Genomic DNA, 21,986 nt, shown 5'->3' with positions numbered 1-21,986 from the left:
TCAACACACAGTAGGGGCTCAGGTACCTGTGTCCTTCCTCTCTGAAAGGGAATAGCTCTACCTGCTACCAGTGTTGTTCTGAAGATTAAATAGGACAAAGCTCTCCAAGGTGCCTGGCCCAAAATCGGGCCAGCCTGGCCCAGCCCTGGACCATTCTCTAAGGACCTGCATATTTCTCAAGTGGGTGTGGAGCAGAGGGAAGGGAAGAGGGTCCTCATGGGTTGGCAGGGGTCTCCCCCTGCTGCCGGGCCCACAAAGGGCGCCTTGTGTGGAACTGGTGGCAGGATGCCTTGTGGGACAGCTGGGCCCAGGGCTGCCAGACCTGGGCTGGGCTGGGCTGGGCACTTGGCCACAGGCAACCCTCTAAGGACCCTTTCATCTGAGTCCCAGCTGCCACTTGGCTGGCTGGCTCAAAGCCCGGCCGCCTGGAGAGGAGAGGGGCTGGCAGCTTTGTCTCAGGAAGAACAAAGAGAGGGATGAGTGGGAGGAGGGCAGAGGGAAGCAGTGCTTGCTCTTGGAATCAGGCCAAAGGGAAACAAGATCCAGTCATAGGCTACACCAAGGGGCTGTTTGAATTCTTTTGTTGCTATAGCATCAAACAAGACAGGATTGCAAAGAGCATCTCAGGCAACATCCCAACACCCACCATGTTATAATGGAGAATTAAGGCCCAGAGGGAAGCAGAGACTTGCCGAAGGTGACACACGAATGGCAGAGCCAGAACTAGAGCCCTGATCTCTTGTCTCCCAGGGATGGAGGAATCTGAAAGAGCCGCTTCGTCTCTGAGATCCTCAGGGTCCTCATACTTAAAGTGTAGGGAGTGCTAGTTCCAATATTGAATGGTGAGGGTCAAATGTACTAATGGATATAAAGGGAAGATGAGGTCCATTTGAGTTGGGACTTGAAAATTGTTTTCCAGAGAGCTATGGGGAAAGGTATTCTGAACAGCATAAATAAAGGCAGGAAGGCATTGACTTGCTGGTTGTATTTCAGGGAAGCCCGGACTGGGGAAGAAACAGGAAATGAAGTGAAAAGCCCAGGCTGCTTGGTCATGTGAGAAGTGCCCACTGTCTCCCTGAGTGTCTAACCCTCCTTTCTGGGGTAATGACCCTTCAGAACTCAGCTTCCCCATGGAATCGCTCCGGCTCATGCGTCTGATCAGCCTGCAGGGACAAGTTGAACCATGCAAGGGTGAGTGGGCACAGGGGCTGTGCAGAGCCTGTGGGAGGCTCTCCAGCCAGACACGGTGGGCAGGGAAGCTTGCCTTGAGGAGATCACAGCAGCCTCCCCGTGCTCGAACCCATTTGCAGAATCCTAATGTTCAAGGTATATACTATGCCCAGTGACTTAGTCCATTTGGGCTGTTATACCCAAAATGCCATAAACTTCATGGCTGTTAAACAACAAACATTTCTTTTTCATAGTTCTGAAGGTTAGGAAGTACAAGATCATGGTGCTGGTAGATTTGGTGTCTGGTGAGAGCTCACTTCCTGGTTCATAGACAGCTGTCTTCTCATTGTGTCCTCAAATGGTAGAAGGAAGACTCTCTGGGGGTCTTTTTAATTTTTTTAATTTTTATTATAATTTATTTATTTTTTAATGTTTATTGTTGAGAGAGACAGAGAGAGACAGAGCATGAATGGGGGAGGGGCAGAGAGAGAGGTAGAAACAGAATCTGAAGCAGGCTCCAGGTTCTGAGCTGTCAGCATAGAGCCCAACATGGGGCTCGAACTCATGAACCATGAGATCATGACCTGAGCCGAAGTCAGATGCTTAACCGCTTAACCAACTGAGCCATCCAGGCGCCCCCCCTTTAAGGATTTTTATGGTTTTATTTATTTTTTTTTTAATTAATTTTTTTTAACATTTTATTTATTTTTGAGACAGGGAGAGACAGAGCATGAACAGGGGAGGGTCAGAGAGAGGGAGACACAGAATCTGAAACAGGCTCCAGGCTCTGAGCTGGCAGCACAGAGCCCGACGCGGGGCTTGAACTCACAGACCGTGAGATCATGACCTGAGCGGAAGTCGGCCGCTTAACCGACTGAGCCACCCAGGCGCCCTGATTTTTATGGTTTTAGATCTCACATTGGTCTTCCATCCATTTTGAGTTTTTTGCCTATGGTGTAAGAATGTGGTTGAGTTTCATTCTTTTGCGTGTAGCTGTCCAGTTTTCCCAATGCCATTTGTTAAAGAGACTCTTTTTCCCATTTTATATTCATTCTTCCTTTGTTGAAGATTAATTGATCATATAATTGTGGGTTTGTTTCTGAGTTTTCTATTCGGTTCCAAGATCTGCCTCATTCTTTTTAATAGGTATATAGTATTCCAAGACATTGACAAATAAAAAATCATGGTTTATTCAACCATACCTCTAAATTTCTAATTGTTGCCACCACAAACAAAACAGTGATACACGTATTTGTTCATATTCTTACAGAGCAGTTTTTATTTCTATTGGATAGGTTCTCAAAAGTGGGACTATTGGGTCAAATGGTGGGCACCTCTTTCCAATCAGCAAAGCTTAAGGAACTTTGTCCCTGTATCCTTACCACCTCTGGCATATTGTTATTCTTCTTAATATTTGCCAAAATGACAGATTAGAAATATCACAGCATTTCTCCTTTGATTGCATTTTCTCAACCCCTACTAAATTTTGGTAACTTCAGTTATTTTATTTTTAATTTTTAGAAGTTCTATTTGGCTTTTCTCAAATCTGCTTGGGTAATTTTTTAATTTTTATTTTAGAAATAGAGGCAGAGAGCCAGTAGGGGCAGAGGGAAGGGAGCGAGAGAGAGAGAGAGAGAGAGTATCTTAAGCAGGCCCCATGCTCAGCACAGAGCCCCTGACACGGGCTTCATCCCACGACCCTGAGATCATGAGATTCGGATGCTCAACCAACTGGGACACCCAGGTACCCCCAAATCTGCCTTGATCATGTCTTTTTTTTAAGTTTATTTATTTTGAGAGAAAGAGAGAGGCAGGGAGAGAGGGAGAGAGATAATCTCAAGCAGTCTCCATGCTGTCAATGCAGAGCATGACATGAGGGGCTCAAACTCTTATGAACTGTGAGATCACGACCTGAGGCGAAATCAAGAGTCAGACGCTTAACCAACTCTTGACAGCACCGAGGTGCCCCTTTGATTATAAATTTTTGCTCTTCACTCATCTTTTAGATAACACTTATATTTATTTAAGTCCATTAAACATTTATTGTATTTTTTAAGTTTATTTTTTTATTTTGTGTGTGTGTGTGTGTGTGTGTGTGTGACAGAGAGAGAGAGAGAGAGAGAGAGAGAGAGAGAGAGAGAGAGAGGATACCAAGCAGACTCCACACCCAGTGTAAAGCCTGATTCTGGGCTCGAACTCACGACCATGAGGTCATGACCTGAGCTGAAACAGAGTTGGATGCCCAACCAACTGAGCCACTCAGGTGGCTCATAGCCCACTAAACACTTATTTTATATTTTATATCCAATTACCTCAATATCTGAGGTGCTTGTGGATCTGTTGACTCTTGCTCATGGCTCTTTATTTACTTCTGTAGTTTGAGGCTTTAGACTGTGAGTGTGTATTTGTTGGACTGTGTGGGTTCTTTCAAGCTTGGTGTGACTGTGGACTTTCCTCCAGGATGGGTTTTCATTTTCTTTGTCAGGCATTCGAGGGCTTTACCATTCCAGGTCCATTTAAATTAAATTCCTAGCTGTTATTGCTGCTTTTGACCATTAAACAAGTGAATATTTGGGCCCCAGATCCATTTGAGCTTTAGCCTATAATCAGACCTTTTCGGGGAAGACTTTTCTCTCCCCAGAACCAGGGAATGAAGCAGGTACAGCATTCTTCTTTGAGTGGAGAATTGTTTTATAATTTACACTTTTATAGTCTCTGATCTGACATTCTACCCTGTGAGTATCCCAGTCTTTGTCTCCTACTTTCTCTCCTTAAAATACAGACATACCTCTTTTTTATTGCACTTCACTTTATTGTGCTTCACAGATACTGCGTGTTTTGTTTGTTTTTTTACAAACTGAACATTTGTGGCAATCCTGCCTCAAGCAAGTGTGTCAGCGCCATTTTTCCAACAACATTCACTCACTTTGTGTCTCTCTGTCATATTCTTGCAATATTTCACTTTTACACTATGACTATATTTGCTATAGTGGTCTGTGATCAGTGATCTTTGATGTTTCTACTGTAATTGTCTTGGGGTGCCATGAACCATGCCCATCGAAGATGGCACATTTAATCAATAAATGTTGTGTGTGTTCTGACTGCTCCACTGACCAGCCATTCCCCCCTCTCTCTCCCTCTCCTTGGGCCTCCTGATTCCCTGAGACACAACAGCATTGAAATTAGGCCAGTGAATAACCCTATACTGGCCTCTAGTTGTTCAAGTCAAAGGAAGAATTACACATTTCTCACTTTATTTATTTTTAATGTTTTTTATTTATTCTTGAGAGAGAGACAGAGACAGAGTGTGAGCAGGGGAGGGTCAGAGAGAGAGAATCTGAAGCAGGCTCCAGGCTCTGAGCTGTCAGCAAAGGGCCCGATGCAGGGTTCGAACTCACGAACCATGAGATCATGACCTGAGCTGAAGTCAGCTGCTTTACCGACTGAGCCACCCAGGTGCCCCACACATTTCTCACTTTAAATCAAAGCTAGAAATGATTAAGTTTTGTGAAGAAAGCTTGTCGAAAACTGAGACAGGCCAAAAGCTAGGTTTCTTACACCCAACAGCCAAGGTGTGTATACCAAGAAAAATTTCTTGAAGGAACTTAAAAGTCCTACTCCAGTGAACACACGAATGGTATGAAAGGAAACAGACTTATTGCAAGGTGGGGAAAGTTTGGGTGGTCTGGATAGAAATCAAACCAGCCACAACACTCCCTCACACCAAAGCCTAATCCAGAGCAAGGCCCTAACTCTCTTCAATTCTACAAAGGCCGAGAGAGGTGAGGAAGCTGCGGAAGAAAAGTTTGAAGCTAGCAGAGGCGGGTTCCTGAGGTTTAAGTTCTCAAGCCCCAGGTTAGGAGTAGAGATTACTTAAAAATTAAAAAAAATCTTTTAAAAAATTTTTCAAAAAAAAAAAAAGGAAATAAATACATTTCATAAGGCTATAGCTGCCATAGAGAGTGATTCCTCTGATGGATCTGGGCAAAGTCATTTGAAAACCTTTTGGAAAGGATTCACCATTCTAGATGCCATGAAGAACATTCATGATTCATAGGAAGAGGTCACAATTTCAACATGAACAGGAGTTTAGATGTTGATTCCAGGGGCGCCTGGGTGGCTCAGTCGGTTGGGTGTCTGACTTCAGCTCAGGTCATGATCTCAAGGTCTGTGAGTTCGAGCCCCGCATCGGGCTGTGTGCTGATAGCTCAGAGCCTGGAGCCTGCTTCGGATTCTGTGTCTCCCTCTCTCTCTGCCTCTCCCCAACTCATGCTCTCTCTCTCAAAAATAAATAAAACTTGGGGAAAAAAAAAGAAGTTGATTCCAGCCCTCGTAGGTAAATTTGAGGGATTCAAGACCTCCACGGAGGAAAGTAACTGCAGATCTGGTGGAAACAACAAAAGAACTAGAATTAGAAGTAGAGCTTGAGGGTGTGCCCGACTTGCTGTAATCTCAGGATAAAACTTGAATGGATGAGGAGTTACTTCTTGTGGATGAGCAATGCAGTTGGTTTCTCGAGGTGGAATCTACTGCTGGTGAAGATGCTGTGAAGATTGTTGAAATGACAATGACAAATGTAGAAAATGATACAAACTTAGTTGTTAAAACAGCTACAGGGTTTGAGAGGATTGACTCCAATTCTGAAAAAAGTTCTGAGGGTAAAATGCTATCGAACAGCATTGCATGCTACAGAGAAATCATTCATGAAAGGAAGGGTCAATGGTTATGGCAACTTCACTGTTATTTTATTTTAAGACATTGCCAAAGCCACATCAGGCTTCAGCAACCACCACCCTGACCAGTCAGCAGCCATCAGTATTGGGGCAAGACCTTCCACCAACACAAAGATTATGAACGCTGTACTGTTTTCCATAGTGGTTGTATGTTACTGAGTCAATCTTTTTTACTTCATTTTTTAGAACAGTTTTAGATGTGCAGAGAAACTGAGAAGAAGCACACTCAGTTTCCTCTATTTTTTTTTAAGCTTCTATTTTTAAGTAATCTCTACACCCAACATGGGGCTCAAATCTACAGGCCCAAGATCAAGAGTTGTTGCATGCTCTACAGACTGAGCCAGCCAGGCATCCCTTCCCCTATTCTTAACATATTTCATTTGTATGGTACACCTGTTACTGTTAATGAGCCAACACTGATACACTATTATTAACTAAAGCCAATAGCTTATTCATATTTCCTCAGTTTTTACCTAATGTCTATTTTCTTTTCCAGGATCCCATCTAGAATTCCACATTACATTACATTTAGTTGCCATGTTTCTTGGTTGTGAAAATTTCTCAGATTTTCCTTGTTTTTAATGACAATTCTTGTTTTGAGAATTATTGGTCAGGTATATCATGGGATGCCCCTCTATTGGAATTTTTTTAAGTTTATTTATTTATTTTGAGAGAGAGAGAGAGCAAGCAGGGCGGGGCAGAGAGAGGGAGAGAGACCATCCCAGGCACTGTTAGTGCAGAGCCTGATGTGAAGCTCGAACCCACCAGCTGTGAGATCATGACCTGAGCCTAAGTCGGTTGCTTAACCGACTGAGCTACCCAGGTGCCCTGGAATTTGTTTGATGTTTTGTTTTGTTTTGTTTCATGATTAGATTGGGATTATGGGGTTGAGCAGACGATCACAGAGATAAAGTGCTATTTCCATCACATCACATCAAGGGTACTTACTGTCATCAAAATATGAGTCTTGATGTTGACCTTGATTACCTGGCTGAAATAGGGTTTATCAGTTTTCTCTTTTTTTCCTTTGCACACTATCCTCTTTGGAAGAAAGTCACTATGCATGCACAGACCATACTTCAGGAGTGAGGAGTTACGCCCCGGCTCCTTAGGGGTTTGTTTTAACAAGCAAAATAACCCACACAACAGTTATTTTAGCTCTTTTCATCGTTGGTCATGCTTTGCACTTTTAGCAGCTGATCTGAAGTGGATAAATATCCCACACTGGCCACGAGCATCTCTTGGAGCCCACTTTCCTCGTTTGTAAAATAGGTGTTGTTTATCCTTCACCACCGTAGGATTGTAGGGAGTAGAAAGTCTCCTGCTGTCAATGTCAGTTCCCTCCGCCTCCCCCGTTTGGTTGTCTGGGAAGCCCCTCCCACCGAGGGTCAGTGACCAGACTAGGGACTCACGGCAAGCCTGTCGGAGCCCAAGTCAACCCCGGGCTCTAACCACACCCTGGACGCACTTTGCCCCACCTGGGGGGCGTGGAGCAAAGGTGCACTTCCGCCAGCCAGCCACAAGTACCTGGCACGTGGCAGGGCTGGGCGCCCAGCCGCCTGCGGGAACGGGAAGATGAGCCTTCCCTCGGGGCCCCGCTCCCTGCGGCTCCACCGGGCCTCGCCCCCCGCGGGCCCGCCGGTGGTGAGTGCGCAGCAGGGGCGGGTGGGAGGTCGGCTTATTCCCCTGTCCCCGCGCCTCTGCCTTCTTTCGCTCCTTCCAGTGACCCCCCCCCCCCCCCCCCCGTGCGCCCCTTTGTCGGGGTCTGAGTTCCCTTGCTTCTGGCGGGCCTCTGGCTCGCGCTCTTCTCTTCTAGCTGGTTCTGGTTTTGATCGCTCTCCTTAGGCGCAAGGTGCCCCGTCCCCTTCCGGCTCAGTCCAGCCGCTCCTCTTTGACCTCTTTCCTGAGTGGGTGCTTTTGTTGGTCTTCTGTGTTCAGTCTTTGTTTTTAGTTGTTTCTGCGTGTCTCCTCTTGGTCTCCAGGCTCGTCCTAGTGCACCCCTCTTCCTTTGCCCTTCCTCCTCCCGTGTTTGGGAGCAGACGACCCAACTAAAGGCGGCCTTACCCACCACATCCCCATCCTTTCCAGCCTGCCCCTGCCCACTGGCTGGATCCTGAGTCCTCCAGCTTGCCGGCCTCCTCCTAGGGCTTGGTAGAGAGGAGTTTGCTGGGGAGGAGAAGGGGTGGGGGTGGGATCAGGAAAAGGCCCAGCGCACTTCAGGAGCAGAACATTCTAATCTCCGGTGGCTAGGTGCCATCCCGAAAACTTGTAGGAAGACAAAGCAGATCCAGCAGTGGGGAGACTGTGGCTCTTTCCCATAGGGCAATGGTGACATCACTGTGGTTGACACAGTCACCAGCTCAGTGGTAGGGCCGCCCTAGGTGCTCAATAAATATCTGCATGAATTACTGAGCAAGAGGGGGAGCCAGCACGGGGCATGATGCCAGGTAGGGAAAGATTGGCTTTTATCAGAATACCAGGCACTCTTATAAATCAGTGCAGCAGGTAGGCTCCAGTCAATTGAACAGCCATTTATCGAGCATCCTGGTGTGCTGAGCCCTGTAACAGGTACTGGTGACATAAAGATGAATCTGGGATAGTCAGCTCTTAGGAACCTTGCAGCTTAATTGGGAATACAGATGAACGAATGGAATTATAAGAGTTAACTACCATGATGACAGAAGTACAGGGCCCTGTAGGATCACAAGGAGACAACCCATCTAGAAAGATTCCTGGAGCAATTAACTTGAAGGATGAGTGGGCTAAGTAAAGGGAATGTGGGTGGCAAATGAGTGAAGTCTTGGGGGCCGTGGGGACCAGCCTGTTCTGGATGGGTGGGGGAGAGAGGTTCTGGTAGCTGATTGCCAGGGCTGCAAAGGGCCTTGTAAACCTCATGAAAGAGTCTAGAGTTTATCTGGAAGGGAATGCAAGGTTAACCAAGGGTTTGTTTTATTTATTTTTTACTTTTTAATTTTTTATTAGAAAGAAAGAGCAGAGGAGAGGGGCAGAGAGAAAGAGAGAGAGAATGTCAAGCAGGCTCCATGCTGAGCATGGAACCTGTCTCAGAGCTGGATCCCACGGACCCTGGGATCATGACCTGAGGTTAAATCAAGACTCTGATGTTCAACGGATTGAGTCACCCAGGTGCCCCTCACCCAAGTGTTTAATGCAGATTAACCAGATCAGATTTGCATTTCAGAAAAATTGCTCTGGTGCTAGAGATTGGATTGGGGGAGGGCAATCAAGGGGGCAGAGGGCCGTGGAATTGACCAGGATTTAGAATCACCAGGACTTGGTTACTGATTATTTGTGTGGGAAGAGGTTAAGGACTGGAGCAGACTGCTAGATTACAACCTGGATTTCTGGCTCAGATGATTGAGATGGGGGACAATGGACAAAGGTTGTGGAGTGGGGAGAGATTTGAGGGACTTGGGGGACATGTGAATGGAGATGTCCCTCCATTGACTCTACTAAGGGTGACCTTAGGAAATGTATGAATGTTTGGCAGGGGGTTTTGCAGGTGTGTAGGGACCCTTTAGACTACAACTGGGTGAAAGCTAGGTCTGTCTGATTCGTCCCAGTGCCCTTAGGGAGGGCCAGCTCTGGAGCAAGGGCTCGTAAAGACTGTGTTTCCCCAGCCCATGCACACAGAGCCTGAGACTGGCTTTCTTACCCGGGAATGCTCCTTCAGGGTGATTGGTAGAAAAGGTGGGGCAGAGGGCCACAAAAATGGGCAGATGGTCCAGAAGAGGGGCGGAAAAGAAGTCTTTATCTGCTAGAAACATACTGTAGTATTTGTGGATGAGGTAGGAGGTCTTGGATTTCCAAAGAAACTGGGAGATTTTGGGGGAAAAAAAGGAGGGAAACAAGGGACAGAACTAAGAAGTTCGGGAACAAGACCGAGGTCTTATTTGGTAAACAAACGGGGCTGAGGATATCAGGGCAGGAAGCTGTTTTGTGAAGCATCTGGAAATGAGCTTCAGAAACAACACTTGAAGTGATTGGACTCATTAGACTTTCAGAGCTGGAGAGGCTTAGAGTTCTCTTCGTCCATTTTGCCTCCCTATTTCATAGATGACTAGGCTTAGGCCCACAGAAGAAAGTGAGCTGCCCCAGGCACATTGCTAATTACTGGCAGCAGTGGGACTGGATGTCTGGAGGAGTAGGACACCCATTCTGTACTGGAGTCAGACTTACAGGGGTTTGATTGCAGCTCTGACTTCACTTCCCAGCTATGTAACCCATCTTTCTGACCTCATAGGGGGACCTCCAGAGCACCTGTGAGCTTTCAGTGGTACAGGAGTGATGATGAAGCACATGGATCCATTCAAGGGTTAAAGTCTGCAACTTTGCGTTTAACTGCCTGCTTCACAGAGCCACCTCAGGGTTAACCAAACATCCTTGCCAAGGGGCCTTGAGGTTTATGGGAGAAAGAGGAAGTCACAGGTTCTGGGTTTATTTTTCTCCTGGCTGTATTGTTTGGCTGCTGTCAGAATGCATCCACTCCGTCTCCCTTCTCCACTCCAGCCAGCAAAGCTGTCCCCTGGTAAGAGCTGTTGCCATGGCAACTCAGTTCTTCCCCCATTAGTTTGGCTGCCTCTGGCTCTCTTTAGTCCAGTACTTTAATCTTAGGGGTAGAGCCCACAGACAAGTTGAGGATGAAGTCACACCTAAATGAGAACCAAGGACATTCCTGAATCCTGTCACTACTCCTGGCTCCGCAAAGACCTGTGGCACAATCTCTGGGTGGAAACGCAGCTTTCCCTCTGACGCTACACCCATCTTTTCTGCGGCTGCGGCATCACACCGCCTAGGAAACCTTCCCTGACAACCTCCAGCGCACATCCACGCGGAGAGCCTTTGAGTCTCCCCTCTCAACACTGCACATTTCAGCAGTCTGTTTCCCTCTCTCCTCTGTGAACTCCTCGAGGGCGGGGACTGTGTCCTATTCATCTGCTCAGGAGGAGGCTTGAATGTAAGAGGTCCTCTTTACCTTTTTTATTTTTTTAAGTTTATTTATTTCTTTTGAGAGACAGCACAAGCAGGGGAGGAACAGAGAGAGGGTGAGAGAGAGAATCCCAAACAGGCTGGGCACCGTCAACGCAGAGCCCAATGTGGGGCTCGAACGCACGAACCATAAGATCATAACCTGAGCTGAAATCAAGACTTGGTTTCTCAACAGACTGAGCCACCCAGGGCCCCCTCTACCTTTTTCGAATGACTGAGTAATTAAGGGAGTGAAGAGTGGAGGTATTTAAAGGTTGAACACTAATTGATGTAATGACTAAGGGCACATGCTTTGGGGTAAATTGGCCCTGAGTTTAAGTTGTGAGATCATCACTTAATAGCAAGTTGATTTAGGCAGTTTGCTTCAGCTCCTTAATTCTTAGTTTCTTCATCTGTAAAATGGGGATTTAATGCATTCTTCACAGGAGCACTGTGAAGACTGAGTTAGGGATTGAATGTAAAGCACTTTGCACAGTCACTAGACTATGAGGGGAGAGACTGTCCTGCTTGTTCCTCATTGTGCACCAGGTATCTGGCACATCCGTATTTTAGTGACCAAGTGTGTGAATTTAATTTTATTATTTTTTTACGTTTATTTATTTTGAGAGAGAGAGAAAGAGAGAGAATGAGGGAGGGGCAGAGAGAGGGAGAGAGAGACAATCCCAAGCACCATCATTGCAGAGCCAGACTCAGGGCTCAGACTCACAAACCGTGAGATCATGACCTGAGCCGAAATCAAGAGTTGGACGCTTAACTGACTGAGCCATCCAGGAGCCCTGTATTTTTTTTTTTTTGATTATTATTTTTAATGTTTACTTATTTTTGAGAGAGAGAACACACATACTTGTGTGTGCGTACACGTGAGGGCATGCGCCAGTGGGGGAGGGGCAGAGAGAGGGGACAGAGGATCCGAGCTGTGAGCACAGAGCCCGATGTGGGGCTTAAACCCATGAACCGTGAGATCATGACCTGAGCCGAAGTTGGAGGCTTAACCAACTGAGCGACCCAGGTGCCCTGAGTGAATGAATTTTATTTTTTTATTTATTATTATTTTTTTTTAACGTTTATTTATTTTTGAGACAGAGAGAGAGACAGACCATGAACGGGGGAGGAGCAGAGAGAGAGGGAGACACAGAATCGGAAGCAGGCTCCAGGCTCTGAGCCATCAGCCCAGAGCCCGACGCGGGGCTCGAACTCATGGACCGTGAGATCGGGAGATCGTGACCTGAGCTGAAGTCGGACGCTTAACCGACTGAGCCACCCAGGCGCCCCTGAATGAATTTTAAATAACCAGAGTTATTCAGGAAGCTGGTTTGTAAGGATAACAATTAGTGTATCACCTCACATATAATAATCTGGTATTTTTGTTAGGTCTGTTGGCAGCACTTAGTATTCCCTAAATGCATCCTGACTCTGTCTGTTTCCACGTCCCCCTCTGTGCTTGCCTGTGGGCATCCCGAGGCATCTTAACCACATCCTTAGTGCTCATCTCACGGTTTGGCATTGAGAAGAGGCCTCTAAAAATTCCATTGACCGGCTAAACCTAACTTCCATTGACACCACACTTTACAGTTTATGAGGCAATTTTATACCTATTGTATCCAGTGTTACCTTTTCAGCACCAAGAATATTCCTGTTATTTAACCCCCACCGGCCCACATTCTGAAACACATCTATCAAACAAATTCCCTTAATTAATCAAAGTCATGCCAACCGCTAATAGGAACTTCTGACCTACATTAAATAAGATTTTTTATTCCCTGGGTAGCGCCTGGGTGGCTCAGTCTGTTGAGTGTTGACTCTTGATTTCAGCTCAGGTCATGGGAATGAGCCCTGCGTTGGGCTCTGTGCTGAGCATGGAGCCTGCTTGGGATTCTCTTTCTCTCCCACTGCCCCTCTCCCTCACTCGTGAACTCTCTCTCTCTAAAATAAAAAATAAATGAAAGAATTTGTATCCTCAACGCCCACCATGGGGTGTGGACATGTAGTAAGTACCCAAGAAATGCTTCCTGTATGCAATGAATACATGTATGGTTTCTTAGCCTCTCTGAGGCTATAATCTTAGATCTGAGCCTTGGGAACCTTGGGAACTTCTGACTTCACAACACCTCCATATCCCCATTTTAGAAATGAGGAAATGGGCCCAGGGAGGAAAAAAGCCTTGCCAAAGGCCACAGACTTTGTGAGCATTGTCACTGGGACTTGCTTCCCTAGCAGCGTCTTGGACTAATATCCTTTAGTATTCGGTCGATGAAAATAAGCCACGAGCTCCGTGGAGGTGGCGCTGTTGGTTTCACTCCGCCTCTTGTGCCCTCAGGTATCTCCCGTCGTGGAGCTTAACGTAGGAGGCGAGTTGTACACCACCACCGTGAGCACCCTGAGAAAAGTCCCGGGTTCAAAGCTGGCAGAGATGTTCTCCAGCTCCACGAAGGCCTGCCTGGATGCAGAAGGCCGCTTCTTCATCGATCGCCCCGGCACCTATTTCGGACCCGTCCTGGACTACCTGCGCAGCGAGCAGCTGCCCACACAGCACATCCCGGAGGTGTACCGTGAGGCGCAGTTTTACGAAATCAAGCCTTTGGTCAAGCTCTTGGAGGACACGCCGCAGATCTTTGGTGAGCAGGTGGCTCGGAAGCAGTTCCTGCTGCGGGTGCCCGCCTACAGCGAGAACCTGGAGCTCATGGTGCGCTTGGCACGTGCCGAGGCCGTGGCGGCACGCAGCTCCACAGTGCTGGTGTGCGTGGTGCGCACTGAAGAAGAGGCAGCCCAGTGCGCAGAGGCCCTGCGCATCTTCGAGTTTGAAAAGAAGTCGGTTGTCAAGTTTGGACCTTGGAAGGCAGCCCCGCAGGTCAAGGACCTCCTGGACTGCGTGAAGATGGACATTGCAGCCCAGGGGTACCAGGTATACTATGAACACTACTCCGAGAGAACATTACGGGCCAAGTATTTCAATTACTTTTATACATTCCTCTTCATCTGGTGGTGATCCGCAGGGGCCAGGGGCAGAGGCAGTGTGTTATGGGCCTGGCGGGACTTACGCAATTGAAAGTTGCCTTCAAAAGCCATCTTCCAGGGGAGCCTCGGTGGCACGGTCGCTAAGCGTCGGACTTGAGCTCAGGTCATGATCTCACAGTCCATTAGTTTCAAGCCCCTCTTTGGGCTCTGTGTTGACAGCTCAGAGCCTGGCGCCTGCTTCAGATTCTGTGTCTCCCTCTCTTTTTGCCCCTCCCCTGCTGGTGCTCTCTCTCTCAAAAATAAATAAACATTTAAAAAAAGTTTTTAAAAAGCCATCTTCCTTTAATTTCATAAACAAACATCAAACAGTTTCTAAGGTGGTCTAGGAGGCTTGCCCCCTAATAATTGTCTATCCCCCTGCTGAGAATTTTGTGCTCACTGCAACTGACTCCACTGTGCTTGCCTCGTGAGGTGCAGCTGCTTCCTCTTTAAAGCCTCACCTACCTGCCAGACGCTTCCCGTCAAGTCCAAAACAAGGCTGAGGTGAGTTGGAATGTTTCGACAATGCTTTGGCTGGAGATGTGGGATGATAACAGGAAAATAACAGGATACCACTGACCTAGATAATATGATCTGAAAATACAATCTACTCAGCCTCAGCTTGTGGTCTAATCCTTTAGCCCTGTTATGTGCCTTCACGAGGAAGATGCCAAGTTCATACCTATGGTAGATGCCACTCAGATCTCCCTTTTCCAAATGCTGTGTTGACTGCTGCAGCTTCACAGCTGTTTTCTCTAGAGCAGTGATTCTCAAAAGTGTGGTCCCTAGACCAGCAGCATGAGCAATACCTGGGAGCTTCTTAGAAATACAAATTCTCTGGGCCCCACCTCAGACCTACTGAATCAGAAACAGAGTTGGCCCAACAGTCTGCTTTAATAAGCCCTCCAGGTGATTCTGATGCACCCTAATTTTGAGATCTGCTCTGGAAAAGAATTGCCATCTTGCTTGTGTAGAGATAGAGAAGACTGAGCCCTTACCTCAAAGGAGGAATCAATTCTGGTGCAGTTCCTGTTCTGGGCCTCCTTGTGGGATCAGGTGAAGTCAATCCTCATTTGAGGCCACATTCTGTTTGTTTTAACATTTATTTATTATTGAGAAACAGACAGAGCATGAGCATGGGAGGGGCAGAGAGAAGGGGAGACACAGACTCTGAAGCAGGCTCCAGGCTCTGAGCTGTCAGCACAGAGCCTGATGCAGGGCTCTAACTCACAAATCGTGAGATCATGACCTGAGCCGAAGTAGGACACTTAACAGATGCTTAACCGACTGAGCCACCCAGGTGCCCCTTGACGCCACGTTCTTAATTAGGCTTCTTCTTCTGCTGTATCATACTTCTCTCACTCCCTTTCCCCTGAGAGCACATCCTCAATATAGCAGTTGCACAGAGTCTCTGTTTCAGGCTCTGCTTCTCAACCTGACAGTAACGGAACGCTAAGGAGGACATGGGTAGACATTCAACCTTTTCCAAGTCCAAGTCTGGGAGAGACGACCCCCTTCCTCTCCTGCCTGCTAGGGTGACCATCTGTCCTCAAGATCAAGGTTAATTTTCAGGGTTTAAGGAATTACTACTATCAGGGAGTTTAAATTTAAACATAATTGCTCAGAATGGTCATTTTTTCTTATTTTCAAAAATTTCCCCATGTTTTCCTTTTGGTATTTAATATGGCTGACAATTTTAAGTGGAAAAATCCTGAATATTTGAACTTTTTATCATGAACCATTTCATTATTTATCAAGAACCTGAAAAAAAAAGTTTATACTCTTTGGTCAGTAATTACATTTATGAGATTAGATTCCCAGGAGATACTCTTTTCCATAAGAACTAAATAGGATTGCTTAAAATCTCAATTTTGTGAATTCTGAAAAGGTCAATGTCCTCCTGAAGATTTCTGCATATTCCCGGAGGGTTTGTTTTCTTATGGTCAGTTCTGGTTCTCTGCTTCTGCTGGATTCATGGATCATCTAGATGTCTTCAGCTTGTTGTTGCTGTTCTAGACGATGCTCACCCAGGTTGAACACTCCTATCTTTTTCTTAATTTTTGCAAATGCTGCTTCCACAAGCTATTTGTGAACGTAGCAGACTGTGGCGAATGCAGGCAAATAAAATGGAGGTAGTTTACAAGACAGAAATGCAAATAACTTCAAACTGAGAGTATTTGACACATCTGTTCTTAAAAAGTCTCCGTCACCCCCATCACTAGGAACTTTTCACTAGTAGATTGTGTTTGTTTCCTATTTTTTCTTCCCTCCCTGTTCTTGCCATGCTTCTCTGTAGGTGGGAGTAATCTTCCCCACCCCACTGACTTCATGCTTGGCTTCATGACCTAATCTGGCCAATGGAATATGCATGGAAGTGACTGTGCCAATCCCAAATTCAGGCTTTAGAAGCATGCCAAGTTTCCATCAGCCCTCTTGTGTTCTTGTCATTTACCAGGAGAAGACCACGTTCCAGTTTAGCTGCCTCTTTTATTGCTTTGGCTGTAGCCTGCATGCATGCCCATAGGATCTCACTCTCTTCCTGAACGATTTACCAAATTATTTTATTAAACAAAGGCAATTTCAACATTCCCTCCCCAATCCCAATCCATAATACAGTTAAGATAACATACTATTTTTATCCCACTTAAATTATAAAAGCAAAACAATGGGAAATAAGTCAAGTGTATTGTATTACATCTATATAATGCAATGTTATACAGCAATTAAAATTATATTTATAGAGGCTTAAAATTATTGGGGAGGAGAATACTCATTTAATTCAATGCAATTTAATTTAATTTGTGCTCCAAAAAAGGATTTATGGTGGTGGGGTTTACAGGACTATGAAAAAAAGAAATATCCAAAAATATATTAATTAAAAGTACATAAATTAAGTGGAAACTCTTAGTTGCCTACCCAATAATACCATCTCCCCCTTTCTTGTTTCCTAACAGGAGAAGCAAAATAGTAAAGCACATTAATAATGTTCAAAAAATGATCTCTGGTCATATGTAGGGGTATATGATACTTTTCTGATCTATTGGGATTAACTAAAGAAAATTAGAGTCAAAGGAGGAAAACTTAAAACTGAATGGTAAATATAACTGTCATTATGATCCGAAGGAAAACATAAAGACTGAACCCTGTGAGATTGCCCTCATGGAGGCACCCTAGTTCATAGCTCTAGCCTGGTTTTCAGGTCTACATTGTTCTCCTAGAGGACTTTTTTTTTTTTTTTTAAATCCTCTACTTATTATCCCATCCTCTCTTACTCCCCTCCCCATCCATTTCTGCTCTGTTCAGTGTCCTCGAAATCTGATCCCTAGGTACTGCATGCCCAAGCCCCTTCCTGGTTGTCCAAAGACTTGGGAAGTACTAGAATGAAAGATCCATGATAACAAAGCCTGGGGAGTCCGTGTGTGGATGGACCTCTTCGAGTGGGGAAAATATTTGTGTTTCTTACAAATGGCCACTAGAGGGCACCCATTCTAGAAGAGGCTCTCAAAAAATAAATGGACTCGACCATCTAACCTCTGGATGTCAGTCAGCCTCTTTTTCCAGCTCCCAAGTGCTTGCTAAATAGAATCATGAAAAAGGTGGCCATGATGGCTATGAATGGGCTCTACAATATAGATTTCCTCTTACCAAAGCCAGTCTGGCTCCTGATGGATGTCCAACAGCAGATACCAACACTGAGCTCCTGATACAGTATTATTCCTGGGGAGGGGGAGAGTGAGGAAACTAGACACTTATTGGTGATAGGTTGATTGCACTGTAAATCAGTTAGCTAGACTGCTCTGTAACAAACTGTTGGAAGCAACACTGACATTTCTAAGCAAATGGCATTGACACCTTTGACGATGTTTGCAAAACTTCTTAGGGGTAAGGAGATATACTTACATTACAAAAGTATAAATAAATAATAGTAATAAAGTTAATGAAGCTGGTATCACCGTCCAATCCTGGAGCTATCTCAGGATGATTTAAAAAAAAAATGTCTCCCACTGAGTTTGGAAGGCAGATTTGTTTTCTTTTTCTTTTTTAACATTTATTTATTTTTGAGACAGAGAGAGACAGAGCAGAGCATGAATGGGGGAGGGTCAGAGAGAGGGAGACACAGAATCTGAAACAGGCTCCAGGCTCTGAGCTGTCAGCACAGAGCCTGACGCGGAACTCGAACTCATGGACCACGAGATCATGACCTGAGCCGAAGTCGATCGCTTAACCGACTGAGCCACCCAGGCGCCCCATGTTTTCTGACCAGTATGATAAAGTCTCTCTCCAGAGGGCAGGTTTGCTAGCATTCCTCTTTTAAGATTGAGGGTTTCCCCCATGGGGGAGGGGAAGGAAAAAAAAAAAAAAAAAAAGAGGTTAGAGTGGGAGAGAGCCAAAGCATAAGAGACTGTTAAAAACTGAGAACTGAGGGTTGATGGGGGGTGGGAGGGAGGGCAGAGTGGGAGGGAGGGCAGGGTGGGTGATGGGTATTGAGGAGGGCACCTTTTGGGATGAGCACTGGGTGTTGTATGGAAACCAATTTGACAGTAAATTTCATATATTAAAAAAAAAAAAAAAAAAAAAAAAGATTGAGGGTTTCCTAAGCTCCGTGTTCTTCATCTGTGTTGCAGATCTATTGTGTGCATGACATTTACCTGCATCACCTCCATGGTGCTTGGGGAGCAAAGGGAACCAATGAAAACATGAAATTCATGCTGCCTGCTATCATGTAAATAATAAACTATCTAGATCCATTTGGGCTTGTCTCCTTACCAACTGAACCTATGTGTCAAATGAACTTAGCATCTTAGGGACTGTCTGACCACATGACAACCTCCTGACCCCCGAACTTAGTGCCTTAAGGTTCTAATCATATAAGGTTTTGCTCACAAAACTACAGATTGGGCAATTCTTCTGGTCTTGGTTGGGCTCCCTCATGCATCTGTAGTCAGATGGTGGATCAGCTGGGGTGGGCTCGTCTAAGATGGCCTCAGCGGGGTCAGCTTGGCTTGTTCCATCTGGTCACTCATTATTCAGCAGATTTGAGAGCGCTTATTCTCATGGCAATGGTAGGGTTCCAAAATCAAACAAAAGGCCTGGGGATGCTTAATTGACTGAGCCGCCCAGGCACCCCCAGAGATTCCATCTCTTAATGGAAGCAGCTTCAAAGATGGATTTCAGAGGGTACACATACAGAGAGGGGGAGTATCAGAGTCATTTTTGCAATCATTCTACCACATACTGGATCCTTTCCATCAGGGAGGGAGTGGTGATTGGTCCTCACAGGAGTAAATACATATTCCAGATTTAGATTTGGCTTTCCTGCTGCTATAGATTGGATTTGTGTGTCCCTGCCACCCCCTACCCTGCCCCAAATTCATGTGTTGAGATCCTAATCTGCAATGTCATAGTTATTCCAAAGGTGGGGCCTTTGGGAGATAATTCAGTCATGAGGTAGAATCCTAATGAATGAAATAGGTGGGGTTTTTTGTTTTGTTTTGTTTTTTTTTTTTTTTTTTTTTTTGAGCAGCAGGCAAAAGTTTATTACAATATAAAATTAGAAAGGAGGAATAGTATGAAAGCTCTCTTTGCAGAGAGGGGATATTTGAAAGTGAATGCCCCTCTTTTTTTTTTAATTAAAAAATTTTTTTTAATTTTCTTTCTTTTTCTTTTTGAGAGAGAGAGAGAGAGAGAAACAGAGCGTGACTGGGGGAGGGGCAATGAGGGAGGCACAGAATCCGAAGCAGGCTCTAGGTTCTGAGCTGTTGGCACAGAGCCTGACACGGGGCTCGAACTCATGAACCATGAGTTCATGACATGAGCCAAAGTTGGACACTTAACCAACTGAACCACCCAGGTGCCTCTTTTTTAAATTTTTAAAAGTTTATTTATTATTTTTTTTTGTTTGAGAGAAAGAGAGTGAGCAGGGGAGTGGCAGAGAGAGAGAGAGAGAGAGAGAGAGAGAGAATCCCAAGCAGGCTCCAGGCTGTCAGAGCAGAGCCCAATGCAGGGCTCAAACTCATGAACTGTGAGATCACGACCTGAGACGAAACCAAGAGTTGGATGCTTAACCGGCTGAGCCACCCAGGCACCCCAGGATTAGTATTCTTATAGAAGAGACCCTAGAGAGCTCTGTTGCCTCTTCTGCCATGTGCGTACACGGCAAGAATACAGCTGTCTACGAACTAGAAAGTGAGCTCTTGCCTGATGGTGAATCTCTCTATACCTTGATCTTGGGCTTCTCAGCCTCCAGAACTGTGAGAAATAAAATTTCTGTTGTTTATAAGCCATTTGGTTTGTAGTATTCTGTTATAGTAGCTTATATCTATCTATCTATCTATCTATCTATCTATCTATCTATCTATATCTATCTATCTATCTATCTATCATCTATCTATCAGTCATCTGCGATGGTTCTGGTTCCCTGGAAAACCCTAATAACGCTTAACTGTGATGTTTTTGCCAACCCTACTATTCACGGGTATCTTATGAATTTTCATGGACATTGCTTTGGACTAAGGAACTTATTTTATGATGAAAGAATTATAGGGGTGTCTGGGTGGCTCAGTAGGTTGAGGGACTGACTTTGGCTCATTGAGGGACTGACTTTGGCTCAGGTCGTGATTTCACCACTTGTAGGTTTAAGCCCCACGTTGGGCTTTGTGCTGACAGCTTGAAGCCTGGAGCCTCCTTCAGACTCTGTGTCTCCCTGTCTCTCTCTCTGCCCCTCCCCCACTTTCTCTCTCTCTCTCTCTCTCTCTCTCTCTCAAAAATGACTAAACATTAAAAAAAAAATTTTTTTGCAAAGAAACTCTTTAGTTTTCTTAAGTGCCCCATCACTCAGATGTAGCTGCTATGATAAAAACAGTGTAATGACCTTTTGCAGACTCACTTATGGGGCTAGCTGAGAGACAAAACATTGTGAATTTGGGGTGCTGTTTTACAGATTTGAGGTATATACCTTATACCAATAGCTAAAATTTAGTACCTTTTCTCCCACAGTTAGAATACATAGGTCTAGGGACTAAGGAGAGGAGGTAAGAGTGGTTCTTGTCATTTTTTTAATTTTTTTTTTTTCAACGTTTTTTATTTATTTTTGGGACAGAGAGAGACAGAGCATGAACGGGGGAGGGGCAGAGAGAGAGGGAGACACAGAATCGGAAACAGGCTCCAGGCTCCGAGCCATCAGCCCAGAGCCTGACGCGGGGCTCGAACTCACGGACCGCGAGATCGTGACATGGCTGAAGTCGGACACTTAACCGACTGCGCCACCCAGGCGCCCCATGGTTCTTGTCATTTTTACACCTAATGACTCATTTATGAATTCTATTCAGAGGGTTTGGAGTATTTAGTTCCCAAGGGAGGAACAGTTCCACCAAAGAACATTGTCATTGTTCTATTACATTATAACATGTGATGAGACTGCCTCCTGGTCATTAGGAGCTCTTCTTGCTGAGCCAAAAGCAGAGAAGGAGTTATTATCTGAGTGAGTAACCCCAATTTCCTAGGAAATTGGGTTGCTGTTACACAATGGGGACAGGGAAGACTGTTTGAAGCTTAAAGGATTCACTGAGGTGTCTCATTCTATTCCCATATGCAATAATGAAGTCAAATGAAAATATAATCAATTCAATAAATACAGTTTTTCATTTCAATATTAAAGAATGTGGAATGGGGGCACCTGGCTGGCTGAGTTGGTGGAGTGTGCAACTCTTGATCTCAAGGTTGTGAGTTCGAGTCCCACATTAGGTATAGAGATTGATTAAACATTTTAAAAAATATTTTAAAAAAGAATGTGGAATATTCTTGTTTCTATACCAGTCTGGTCCCAGTTTCTCCCTGTATGCAGTTTACTCTCAATATAAACTGAATTTTCTTTCATTTTCTGAGTGCACCCAACTCCTTCCTGCAGCCATATCTAATAATGATGTTAGTACTTTTAATAATTGATGCTTAGATGCACATTTAACATCTCTGAAATCAGGACACATCTAAGATTGCTGTTGGTCAATTGTTCATGTGTAGATTGGGTCATGGCAGTTCATGTTTTCATCACTTCCATTGAGCTCTGCATCTGTTGTCTTTAAT

The 21,986-nt window shown here is 45.2% G+C and overlaps 1 protein-coding gene across 2 annotated transcripts; it reads left to right on the top strand.

Annotated features, from left to right (window-relative positions):
• The first annotated feature begins 7,394 nt into the window (after window positions 1–7,394).
• KCTD14 (potassium channel tetramerization domain containing 14) lies at window positions 7,395–14,178 on the top strand. Of its 2 annotated transcripts, XM_078433071.1 has the most exons (3): window positions 7,435–7,547; window positions 10,165–10,449; window positions 13,228–14,178. In XM_078433071.1, the coding sequence occupies exons 2-3, from the start codon at window positions 10,327–10,329 to the stop codon at window positions 13,894–13,896; spliced, it is 792 nt and encodes a 263-aa protein (XP_078289197.1). In that variant the 5' UTR covers window positions 7,435–7,547; window positions 10,165–10,326; the 3' UTR covers window positions 13,897–14,178. The 2 variants fall into 2 exon arrangements, with proteins under 2 accessions (XP_078289198.1, XP_078289197.1); XM_078433072.2 differs by lacking the exon at window positions 10,165–10,449 and having other exon boundaries at window positions 7,395–7,547.
• Window positions 14,179–21,986: the final 7,808 nt, after the last annotated feature.

Source organism: Panthera onca, chromosome D1 (assembly GCF_046562875.1).
Source record: "Panthera onca isolate mPanOnc1 chromosome D1, mPanOnc1 haplotype 2, whole genome shotgun sequence".
In the NCBI taxonomy this organism is placed as follows: domain Eukaryota; kingdom Metazoa; phylum Chordata; class Mammalia; order Carnivora; family Felidae; genus Panthera; species Panthera onca.
The sequence above is the reverse complement of the archived record's forward strand: the minus strand, read 5'-3'. Positions and strand labels throughout refer to the sequence as shown.

Bases quoted from the DNA above. Each gene is read 5' to 3' on its own strand.
- KCTD14 (XM_078433071.1), top strand. From the start codon at position 10,327: ATGGGAGAAAGAGGAAGTCACAGGTTCTGGGTTTATTTTTCTCCTGGC. The intron at 10,450-13,227 runs GTAAGAGCTGTT...TTGTGCCCTCAG, and splicing joins GCCAGCAAAGCTGTCCCCTG to GTATCTCCCGTCGTGGAGCT.